The sequence below is a fragment of the Carassius auratus genome, chromosome 9 (assembly GCF_003368295.1).
Source record: "Carassius auratus strain Wakin chromosome 9, ASM336829v1, whole genome shotgun sequence".
Taxonomy (NCBI): domain Eukaryota; kingdom Metazoa; phylum Chordata; class Actinopteri; order Cypriniformes; family Cyprinidae; genus Carassius; species Carassius auratus.
Genome location: NC_039251.1, coordinates 21541075 through 21554205, shown reverse-complemented (window position 1 = coordinate 21554205; position 13131 = coordinate 21541075). Strand labels below are relative to the sequence as shown.

General features: G+C 37.4%; 1 protein-coding gene across 3 annotated transcripts in view; it reads left to right on the top strand.

Moving 5' to 3' along the window:
• Window positions 1-13131, top strand: part of LOC113108715 (activin receptor type-2A) — a 45038-nt gene that overhangs the window by 12998 nt on the left and 18909 nt on the right. For 2 of the 3 annotated variants that reach the window (XR_003292806.1, XM_026272001.1), the window contains exons 2-4: window positions 2011-2221; window positions 5491-5645; window positions 11892-12046. Coding sequence is in view for 2 of the 3 variants with exons in the window: in XM_026272001.1 (XP_026127786.1) it covers window positions 2011-2221; window positions 5491-5645; window positions 11892-12046 (521 nt within the window). In the remaining variant the exon portion in view is untranslated. The remainder of the gene's footprint in view (window positions 1-2010; window positions 2222-5490; window positions 5646-11891; window positions 12047-13131) is intronic. The other variant, XM_026272002.1, reaches the window with a different exon arrangement.

Below are 13131 nucleotides of genomic sequence, written 5' to 3'. Positions count from 1 at the left end.
AACTTGTTGCAGGTTTGTTTAATTATACATTGTTATATGCACAGCCATTTAGTATAGGCTGATTTACATTTTGTCAAATGTTAAAATTACACATAACTGTAACTGTTCAATAGCATATATTTTCAAATCAGACACATTAACCTACTTTCAGTTGTAGTAATAGGAAAATCTGTCATCCAGGCTTTGCCAGTAAAAGAAGTGAGTTTTCTGTGATAGTCCAAAATTCAGTTTAGTCTAATTCATGTAAAAGAACCACACCATTCATTTTGCATGTATTTACATATATGCATGACACTTTAGAAATCATTCTACTATTTTGATTCTGTGCTCATTTCTCATTATTAGAAAAATTACTAATTATATTTGCATAGGCTACATAAACTATCAGTATTTATTTGAAATTTTAATTGTAACATTATAAATGTTGGCTGTCTCTTAAGGTCAATGTAATGGATCCTTCCTGAATAAATGTGTTAATTTCTTTCTAAAAGAAAAAAAACTTTACCTCAAGCTTTTTAACAATTGTGTGTGTTTTATTTAATGTAATATTTAATTTGTTTATTTCACTGTGCCACTCCTAAATAGTGATGCTGGAAGCACTGGTTTGTGCTGTGTGCACATGCATACATGCATGCTTTAGATGCATTAGGTTAATGAGCCATTTCTGTTGTCATTGTTGTATTAAAAACACTGACAATTAATTTTTGAACTGAAGATGCCATATATGTGGTCATGGAATGCACAAACTTAATTGTTTTTTCTTAAAAGAAGTGGCTTAAGAATTTTTGGAGCATACAGAAGTGCCGTTTGTGACATGTGAAGAATGTTCCTGTAATTGCTTTACTGCAGTGTATGTGTATTGTTTTCTGTTTCATTCAACTGTATCCAGGATGGTGCCACCACTAAACCTGTGCAACCAGTCCTAAAATACCTGGCCCAAAGCGTAAACTGTTCCTTGTGCTACAATATAACATCAGCTCAAGCGTTGCAAAATGTCTGAATCACAAAGGTTCCCATAGATGCAAGATTGCCCCCAAAAACTAATGTTTCAAACTCTTGACTTTCTCATCTATTGTTACGCTCCGTCGAAATGTTTTTGAGTGCAAGAGCACATCTTTTGTAAACGTTCAAATGGAGACCAAGTCTGCTCAACCGGCACAAGATTCATAGTGTCTTTGAACAAGCTTAGCAAGTGAAGTAAAAATCTGATTCTAAGACTGTGACGGTGTGGAATTTTTATCACCGTGGCGGGAATGGACCAACTAAGTCCGGTGGCACTGTGTTGATATACACATATTTTCCTGTGCTCAAACCGCAACTGTTACTGTTATTACACTTGTATACAGAACTTTGTATTATGCATGTTACAGAGTGTGTGACATCACGTGCACTACGGCCAGTGGCAGTAGACAACTGCGGAGGCAACAGACCACCGCTTTGACGCGGTTGTCACAGCGTTCGTCGCCGCCCTATCTGATTCCACTGTTTGCTTTTTGTTCATTAATTTTTTTTAGTCTTGTCTTTTAAGTGATGGTGATGTTTTGATTTGAATAATTTCACAACACTCATCACATCACTTCAGTGCCATACTCAAACACAATCTGAGTTGTGGTTATTGCAGGAAGAAGTTGGGAAACCGCCCTCCACCACATCCTGTTTTAGAGCCCCTCTGTGTTAATCAAGTTCACTACTTTACGGTTGTTGTTTTGGTTAACCACAACTCTTGCTAGTGTGTTTTTTTTTTTTTTTTAACCATATGGTTGCCTGTGAATTAGATTCTGAAAACAAGATGAAGTCCAATCTGCGGATCTCACTTTTTTGGGTTATATTAAACCACTTTTATATCGGTTATAAACCTCCAATATCTATCATCTTCAATTGATATTCAGCTGCCAATCTGTGACTGTTGGTTGTGGTTTGGGTTGAGTGTAAAGTCTTGTGAGTGATCAATGAAGCTCACTGCAGGCATACCATGTCTTAACCAGCCTCCCCTGTGGTTTTCTTTTCCAGGTGCCATTCTTGGCCGATCAGAGACACAAGAGTGTGTGTTCTACAACTACAACCCCAGTTCGGAGAACCGAGGAAATCGCAGTGGTATTGAGTCTTGCGTGGGAGAGAAGGACAAGAGGCTTCATTGCTTCGCAACTTGGCGAAATGTGTCAGGATCGGTTGAAATAGTAAAGCAAGGCTGCTGGCTTGATGACGTCAACTGCTATGACAGGTAATCTCTAGTTGTTTTACGCCTGTTTGACATTACCAAGAAATCAAGATAGTCTGAAACTAGGGGTGTAACGATACGCGTATTCGTATTGAACCGTTCGGTACGACGCTTTCGGTTCGGTACGCGGTACGCATTATGCATACCGAACGGTTCGTTGGACTAATTAATTATATTTGGAAAAAAAAAGAGAAATATAATGATATGCGTTCAACAAGGTAGCCCAATAACCCAAACGACGTAACAGGCAACGCCCCTGACACTCCCGAAGAAGAAAAAAACACCAACTTATGTTTATGTTATGTTATGACTCAGTCAGGCGCTCGCTCACTCAGTACGCGCTGAAGGCTCGTTGCAAAATGGCCAATGCGTTTAACAGACTAGAAAAAGAAGATGACTCTCAAACATATTGTTTGAGATGCATGATTCCATCTATGAGCTGCTCGATCAGAGTGACATGAGAGCCCCTCCTTAGAACATTATTTGTAAATCCATGTTATGGTAAGTGTGCACGTGAAGTCTTTGCACACTTTCTGAAATCCACACTGTGGTAAGTTTGCACACTACACTAGTGCTCTGCATTCTTTCTAAAATCCTATATAGTGAGGGCTTCGCGCGGTTGCTTCATTGCTTTAAAAAAAAAAAAAAACACCAGCGTGAATACTTGAAACATGTCAACTCATTTACGCCGACATCACCTTATTGTGTCAGTATCTGGGAAAAGACGAAAAAAAGGAGAAACATGCACGCAACAAACTATGCCTGCAGCATTTAGACACCAGTATTATAGCTTACAGGGAATCCAAAGTGCACCCAAACACCAGACCTGTTGGTTATTTTAGGATCTTATATTTCTGGTCTGTTAAATGCATTAGACATTTTGCAATGAGCCTTCAGCGCGTGCTGAGTGAGCGAGCGCCTTAGGGTCCGTTCACATATCGCTCCTAAAAACGCGTGGAAAACGCTAAGCACGTCTTTCTCCTCCTTTCCAAAGCGCTCGGGCAGAAGCGCTCATGAGGCGTCTGTCTTTGCTAAGCAACAATGACGTGCTCTCTCCATGAGACGCGGAAATTTCAGCAAAGGATAAATGGATTTGCAGCTTTAAAAATCGCTTGCAATAGCTCTGCTACTAAATTTATTTCAAAATTGCAATCCATATATAACTATGATTAGCTGTTCCTTCATCTTGGCTGAGCTCTCAACGTTGTTATGGGAAAGGATGAAGCTGATTGGTTGGTTCTTGTCACATGACCCGCGGTGCGCTTGCGGCATTCTGAAAAGTTGAGATGTTTTTGCATTTTGCTGTATCTAAAACGTACCGAACCGAACCGAACCGTGACATCAGTGTATCGTATCGAACCGAACCGTGAATTTTGTGAACCGTTACACCCCTATCTGAAACCAATAACTGAAGTGGGGAGGAAAAAAGGCCCATTTCTGTTTAATTGACTGGGAGTTTTCAAAATAGATATGAGGCTTTTTGACCTCTGTCACTGTTAATCAACATCATCTTAAGTGTCTTGATTGTTTAAATATTGATTGTTTTAATTACACTTATAGAGGCTGTGTTTGAACCTTTCAGCAGCGCACATACCATCAGCATTTATTATTGACTATCGTTGTTTCTCAAGCTGTAACTGTAGTGAAGATGTTTTTGCTGCTGACATTTTTCACTTGTTTTGACATCTGAAACATTTGTGTAATTATTGTCAAATTAGATGAATGTATTAACTAAAGAACTAAAAATATTGCATTGTGAGGTACACTACCATTCACAGTATATGCACTTATTATATAGAAAATATGCATTTCATGGATCAAAAGTCACAGTAAAGATATTCATAATTTGCCAAATGTTTTCTTTTTCAAAAATGCTGTTCTTTTAAGCTTTTTGCGTCAATACCTGAAAAAACAAAACTCAGTTAATGTTTTTAATTTTAAGATGTTTTTTTTTTTTTTGAGCAGCAAGTGAGCATATTAGAATAATTTCTAATTAATAATCTATCACTGAATACTAAAAATTATAATATTATTTCACTATTTCTGTTTTTATGGTAATTTTGTTCAAAAAATTCAGCCTTTGTGAGACTTATAAAAAAAAAAAACAATTGTACCAACCCCAATAATTATTATTATTATTTTTTTTTAAAGCATTATTTAACTTCAAAATTGCCTAAATGTTATAAATTGTCTGTGGTGAATGCTACGTTCAAACATTACAGAGAGATTATTCCACACATTTATTTAACCAAATACTTCCTTCTCAAGATTTCACAGTATTTCAGATAAAGGCTTGTGTAAACATGTTTCCATGTCGAGGATTGGTTGTGAACCTTGTAACCTCCATCCATGATAGGGGAGATATTAAAAACTGTTTTATCAGCGCATCTGCCCCTATGCAACAGGTAGCACTGCTGGCAGTTCAGGAAGTGTTTCTCCTGAACAGAGGTGTTTTGATAGCGTGCAAAGGCAGCAGCACTTCTCTTGTCCTAACATGCTGCTGAACCCGTTTACCTCATTAGAAGGATTTATGTTTTTTTTTTTTTTTTAATGCACATTTCACTGCCATGTCAAGTCCTTAGTTAGCTAAGCAAGTATTGCAAACGCTTAATGGCGCGTGTGCGTCGCAAGCAAGAACGGACTTACGTTTCTGACTAAATGTCTCTGGAATGTCATCATTGCCCTTTTATTTGTTCATTTGCCCTTGTGTGTGTGTGTGTGCGTGTGTGTCTTAAGGATTATTGGTGTGCTGCTAAGCATTGTTTATCTTCTTTAAGCCATCCTGAGTGCTCTGCTTTGATGTAGGCTGCCAGATTTTTAAAAAAGTATATTTTTGGCACAGGCTTTTTCCGCCCATGTGTTTTTATCCGTTTGTTTGCACTCTAACCCGAGCAAAATCCAAATAAACCTTGTCGGATGCATATCTTAATTATCTCCAAATGTGATGCCATCTTTATTTTATTGCCAAAAGAAATTTATGATTCAGAAAAAAACTTTGCTGCCGAATCTTTTTTTTTATTTTATTGATTTTAAATCAAATTAAATCACATATTTAATTAATAAAATGTAATTAATAAAATGATGTGCACCTTCGTTGAGTTTTTTTGGTGAACTGCTGAAACATTGAAAAATGTTGTCCTCCTAGATGTTTCAGTGGTTGAAAAACTTACTGTTGTATATTGATGTATTAGTATGTCAAACTGGAATCTGCAAGTGTCCATAAAAGAACAACAGTTGTGAGCTGACAGATCTGCTTGATCTTTATCTTACAGCACTGAGTGTGTTGAGAAGAAGGAGGACCCGGATGTGTTCTTCTGCTGCTGCGAGGGCAACATGTGCAACGAGAAATTCTTCTATAACCCTGACACACAGCCAGTTCAGAGTAAGGCTCCCCTCAGCGACCCGTCAAACAGCAAAGTCTTTAAGGGTATTGGAAGTTCTTCAGTTATACCCCTTCCTCTGATGTAATTGTGCTGTCGGTGTGAACCCCTCCTTTATGTCTTTGTCTCCTCATAACCAGTATTACCTCATTATCAAAATCAATTAGGGCTGGGCGATATGACGATATTTTTGTATATTGACGATGTCTCATAAGTATCGCAATGTCAGCAGTTAGGTAACCGATGATTATCAACATTATTGGAGGAAAAAAAGACATCTGATAAACCTAGTAAGTTAGAACAAATATTTTGCGTAGCCCAGTAGTCACTATACAGGTCTTTTTGCATGCAAGAATGAAATAATTAGAAAATCAAAAAGCTATTCCAATTTTTTTAAATCAGATCAGATGCATAAGGTCAGGAGTCAAATTACTTGTTATAAAACTACGTTTCGATTCTGCTTCTCGAATTCTGTATACACATTTATTGTGATTTCAAAAGATTCAACTTCAAGAAGATGAAAGAGAACTCACTTCTGTACTTGTGCGCTGTTTTCTGTTTTATCACACACACACAGTGCATGCCTCGTATATATGAACACTGGACTGAGCTCTCGTTCTCACATTCTACACATTTAAATAGACAAATACACACAGAAACATCCCTTAAATACAATCGGTTATGTCTTTAGTGAACGTAAATAGTTAAGAAAACAAGGGTGTATTGGATCTGTGCGTTGACAGCAGCCGCTGCCGTCAGTCATTAATGTTAATAAAACAACAAAAGAAAAGAAAATCCTCACTGATCTTAATCACTTTTGTAACCTCAATTTATATTTTGTCTGTTGTTTGGCACTGACTACTGTAATGGCAACGTGTATTTCTGTATGCGACTTATTTTGGAAATGCGTTCCAATATAATTTATCCTTATTTATATAGGTATAGGCCCATTCTATTTTGATCTGCAGTTAAATAAAGGTAAAATGAAAAAAGACAAATAGTAGCACATCATGTGTTTCTGAATATTTATTTAAACAGACTTGATGAAAAACCACAAACATGACCAGTTTAATTGAAATACGCAAATTCCTTCAGCACATTTCAGTGCGATATTTTTTACAGTTTTTTATACCATGTATACAATATAATTGTAAATCGAAATTATAAATCGAAAAATATTATTCAATTAGTTTTTAACCCCTGCATGATTTTAGTCATAAATTATAAATATCAAATATGTTATAGCTTGATTACAAGTTTAAAAACCGCGCTGCTATTGTTATAATCAAGGAAATTAAACTTACCATAGTGAAATGTGTCTACACGGGCGATAATGGCAAAAATAAAGCGAAACAAGCATATTTTATTCAAGACATTATATGACATCAACATGCATTTTTCATTCTTAGAATCACTGCCAGAATATACAACTTCTAGGTCTACCTAGAATACCTAGATAACATTTTTTTTTGCAGATTTGAAACTTCTGTAGTAATCAACACCGAATGTTCGAGCTTCGGAAAGAGGGGCTAGACATATTCTTTAACTCCGTGTCTACACCGGACGCCGTGCCATGACAAAATGTGTGTAGACACGGTGTAATAAATGCAGGTATCTCTCTGTCTGTCTGTTTTAATTTTTATTATGTCAAGAACCGCTATCCAGTCGACTTCTCGCATGGCAGTTGAGTTGAGTGCAATGTTGCTTATGGTGAAATATGGACACCCTTCACATTCAGAATGGATAAACTTTTAATAAACTACGGAACATTGCAAGCTGAAAGCATTGTAGCTCATGCAGGCAGGGCTTATGTTCCGAAAACGGACACTGCCCGTGTGATACAAAACACACCGGTCTGTTAAGAGCAAGACTTTTAATATAGACAAATTATTATTAGTCTGGGCTACTGTTAGTTTTTTATGACTGCCGTATTCACAAGTATTTTTAAGGAAATTAAGTGCACGTTTTTATTATGTGTAAAATTACTGATTAACATGGCAATATACAACACTATACTATAGGCATGCTACTTACAGAACTTATTTTTTCAGAACTTGATGTGATGTTGTTATAGGCCAGGCATCTTTGGCACACTGCCTTTGTCTTGTCCTCATTTAATTTAAAGTGCTCCCACACAGCTGAGGTCTTTGGCATTTCTGTCTTCTTTTCCAGATGAAATGAATCATGACATACACGACGTTCATATTCAAGTGCGAATGAGAACTGTTTCGCAGAGGATGCCAGGTGTTCAAAAAAAAAAACAATCTAAATTGAAAATCAAATGCCAACCCAACGAATAATCTAATATTCTGGTACAGCCCTACCGACTATGCCATGATGAATTTAGGGTTGTATTATTTATCCTCAACAGTTCTCCTCATGAAACTAAATTAAATTAATTTCAAACTGAAATTTTATAAGAACAAAGTGGAAATTATTAGCAACACCAGAAATAACAGCAAAGCTCTTTTTTTTTCTGTTGGTTTAAGCACAAACTAAGAAAAGTAAAACCAAAAATGGTGGCAATAATTAAGACCAAACTGAACATTGCATGTCAGCAATGTTGTCTCAGCGGGGGCGGGGCATGGTGGATGTGGAACTAAGGTAGACAATATTATTGGATATCGCATTATTTTTATAGCTGATTATCGATGAGACATTTTTGACATATCACCCAGCTCTATCATCAATTACCTCGAAGAACCTCTTGGATGTTTTTCTTGACTGTTCATGTCAAAAATCATAACAGGCTCACTGCTTTTTCCTCTCCATTGTATTGTTTTTGTTGTTGTTGTTGTTGTTGTTGTTTATGCGTTTCCTTTCCTGAATGATTTGTATAGCAACATTTTTCTGCCACAATTGAATGCATATGTGCTATGTAACTGTTCAGTGCATGTAGTGTCTTTACATCAGTGTTGTGTGCATGTTATTTATGAACCTAAATCTTCAATGAAAATCTTTAATTTAAACATGCACATTAGGAAGACCACTTTCAGTGTATGCACTTTCTCTATTACTGAGTGTTATGATATTAACATCCTTTATGCATTTAGCAGAACATCATAACACATCAATGTTATGATGTTTATATTAAATAAACTGGGTGTTTAGGTACTGGTTTTCTAAAGTGTTATGGTGTAAAAGTTCATTATTATTTCCTGGTGGAATATTGCAGCTGAAATTGGTTCTGCATGTTTTCAGTATCCTTCTAAGAAAGTGACATTGATAAGGTTCGGTTTCTGTGAGCTATTGAGTTTGATAGTATCTCATGGGTGTGCAATTTAGCTTTTGAATAGATGTTCCTGTTAGATCGTTGTGCCTTCTTTCTATAGTTTTACCTTGAATTTAACAATTGGTTCAGAAATATCAAACTACAGATTGCTTTTAAGCAAAAAATCTTAGGGACTTGGACTATTCATTCATTTAGTTCTGATTATTCTGTATTTCTTCTTATCTTGACCCAGCCACAAAATCACTACTGACTAAAGCTCTGTTAATTATTCTGTACATTGGCTTGTATTCATATCTTTTTAGAAAATAATCATGGAGTAGCTGTAAAAGTAATCAGAATGTTTGCTAGGTGTTTTAGGTTCTAGGTCTTTGTTTATTTTTATTATTATTATTTACTTAGTAAACCTAAGTACCTAAGTAAACCATACGTTCCCATCAGTTTTGTTGTACATAAAAATGGAAGGCAACTTTATACTTTACAAAAAGTAGGCTTACTACTTTATTGTTTCGCATCGTTAAGCCAAATTGTAAGGCTGAATCACCTGTAACGATGAATTTGTATTAGTGTTTGGGAACGAAGTGATTGAATAAATAGCAGTACTTCAGAAATGTCACTCTTCTGAAATGTCTTCGCATAACATTACAGATTTTGAACCATCTTCATCCGCTGCAGTAGATCCTCAAAATACATTAACTGAACATGAGCATGGCTTCTGAACCACCATCTATATTGAGCGATTCTGTAATTTGCTAACTCAGAGCTGTTTGGCTTTTAAATGAAACATTTCGAAAGATTGTGGCGCATATAGAAGACATCGGTTTGCTTTGCTTTCTTTGGGCTTTCAACAGCGTAACGTGCTCTCGCAGCCCCAGAGATGACCGTGTCTTTTGGATTACAGAAGCTGATCTGGTTGCTTTATCTCTTCTGAGTAAACACTGACATCAACATCCTCTTAACTAAATGAGGGATGGAGGCATGTTGCCGAATACAGACCAAGCAGTTCTAATCTACTGGCCCAGTGCTCTCAGATCCCTGCAGGGGGGTAGTTGTACATTTCAGCAATCGTGATTTATTATCTGCCCGCGATCTCTTGAAAACATGGCCCAATTTAGTTGCGTACTGGTTGCGCTCTGCCTGATGAGTTTTGATACTACAACTGTCGGTATCATCTGCAAATGCGATGGGTAGAAGAGTCTTCAGTACTTCAGTAGCAGAGGAGGTGGGTGGGGGGATGGGGTCCTCACTCGTGCTTATGTAATGGGTCTATTTCCAGCACTGACTCACTCCATATGGAATGATCTTGATATGAAATGCAAAAACCCACAGGGACATGAAGAGTTGCACAAAGCACACTGGAGTTTCTCAGAATTCGCTTCTGCGAGCATGGAGCTGTGTGCTATTTGTGACCTTGTGACCGGGTACTTTAATGCCCCACGGCTGCGTGTGACCATTTTGCCCGCTGAGTGGGGGAAGGGTGGAGTAAGGTCGGATGAGAGTTGGTTTGTTGGGGGTGGATATGTTTTTTTTTTTTTTCTTGTGCTTGTGGATTAATCCACAGTCCTTAACCCAATTCCAATTCCGTAGTTGGCACGAGAGAGAAGAAATGACATCATGAATGAGTTCTCTATCTGCTGGACCGAAGTTAATACTGGTACAGCTGAAGTTTGACCGGGTGGGTCGCACACATGGCCCTGTGGTCAGTCCGGGTGAATGGGAAATGCTCTGCCATAACATAAGAGCAAGGGATCGCTGCATATCTGGCCAGCAGCCATGGCCCAATCCAATCTCTGGCAATAGATGCAGGGAAACTGAGGGTCACCGTGTGCACACTGACTAAGCATGCATGCTATTCTCCCTCAAACACACACCCGTGCAGTTCCGTTGAACCGCTCTTAACAGGAATTTGCATAGTAGCATGTGCATTGGAATAAAGCTGTTTGCATAAGGCAGGATCTGTCAGCAGCTTTCAGGGAATCAAACCAACCTTGTTTTAAAGCTGCTGTGAAAGAAATGCAATTAGCAAGTTCAAAAGGTGTGTGACATAAAATAAGTATTCAGTGAGAGATTCTCAACATGCACCTTGTATCTCGTTAATGCAATGTAAAGAAGGTGTGTGCTAGACTCCTCTTGAGGGAATTGGGAGCCAACTCTCATTTGAGGTTCTGCTTTGTAATGCTAATGCGAGCTGAAGTCATTCTGTCAAATGCTGATGTCATCTCTTTCACATTCATGTCACTTTTTAAGCCAATAGAGATCGTAATTGTGTGATTTTAATAGTGTGAAATTACCAATATTTCTGGACTGATAATTAACAGCTTGTTGCTGCCTGATAAAATTAACCCGAAGTGGAGAACACATGTTTCGAAGCGCACAGACGTGCCTGGCTACTAGCTATTATTCGCTGTTGGATTTTGGTCATGGTGGCCTACGCTACAATACGTACTAGAGTGCCCTCTACTGGTAAGATGGCAAAGGAATAAATAAAAAAGCAAACGCCGTCTAATCATAGACTGTAAAGTAATGCGCTTCATTCTCGATTAATGGCATATTCGAATATCGAATACAAAAGTTACAGCCCTTATATATATATATGCATATGTGAGAAATCCTTCAAAATATTTACTTATTTGTTTGATTTATTTACATGGATAAAACAAGTTATTATTTTTTTCTTTAAAAGGTACACTCAAAAATACAAAAAAATTTAGCAGTTCAACTGTTTTCAACATTAATAATGAGAAATGTTACGTTTGTACCAAATAAGCATATTAGAATGATTTCTGAAGGATCATTTCATGTCATGCATGATTGCTGAAAATTTTGTTTTGCCATCACAGGAATTAATTATATATTCAAATAGATTTTTTTAAATTATAAGTTGTAATATTATTTCACAGCAGTACTGTTTTTACTGTATTTTGTTCAACTAAATGCAGCTTTAGTGAGCAAAGAGACTTCAAAAAAATATTACCAACCCCAAACTTTTGAGCAGTATTGTATTGTGCACCTAATCAAAAGCGCTGATCACTACTGAACTCTCTCATTCTTCTTCTCTCCCTAGCAACATCTAACCCCTTCACCCAGAAGCCACCACTGTTCAGTACCCTTCTGTGCTCCATCGTGCCCATCATGGGCATCACAGCCATTGTCCTCCTCTCCTTCTGGATGTATCGACATCACAAGCTGGCGTATCCACCTGTTCTGGTCCCTACCCAGGTAAATTGATATCTCTACTGTATGATGCATGCATTTTGATTTACCTTTAGTAAAATGAGAGAAGTATTCCCATATTTTGAAGTGAAAGATTAATATCACATGCAGCACAGTCATCTGCTCTTATCACTCTTGAGTTTCAGTGTATCAGTACATTTTCATGCCACTAGAAACGGTGCTACTGTGAGCTGTGCAGCACCTCCAGTTGATGTGAATGACAGTGATTTCAGGGATCTAGTGTGCTCAATGTCACACTTACTTAAGTTCAAACATGCTGTCAGCTGAAATCAAACTAGATCTGTCAGGACACAGTTGTGTTTCAGTGCCCTCCTCTCCCACCAGAAAGACAATATAACAGAGCTGACATAACACAAGACATGAGCAATCAGGTGACCTTTACCCCTGTGTGTGACTAGTCTTAAGATTCACATCTTCTGATTTACACAATAGATCTTTATAGATTTAGCTAGTCAAGTCAAAATCTGAACTGCTGGGTCAGAGTGAAACAAAATCCTTTTATCTTTAGAAGCTCAGAGCAGATGCATTTATGTGTGCTGGGCTTATATGGTCTGTGTGGGTGAGAAAATTGTCTCGACCACCTGCTTTTGAAAAAATATTGTGGTATCGTGCTACAATGCACATTCCGTCAGTTGCAGTTCTGGGACCTCTCAATATACTATACATTTACATCAAATGTTAACTCAACGGTACGGGACACTGCACTTATTTGCTATCACAAAAGTACATTATTTGCATGTATTTTAAAGCCTTGCTGGTTAAACAGTACATTCATGTGATGTTCTGACGTGAGATTTTTCTGAGCGCAGACAAACGGAGGTATGAACACCTAAAAAGCCTTTCAAATAGCAACAGATTCCTGAACTACGTTTTCTTTATTAATTAACTAAGTTATACTGTCAAAAACATACAAAGTGTACATAAACACAGTTGGTTACATCTAAAGTGAAAGTAAACAGTTGAGAGAAAAACAGATGCACGTCTGTATATTAGATGTGTGCAGGTCTTAAAGGGACAGTACTAAACATTAGGGCTGCAATCTATATTGCGATATGAAAACTAATTTTTTT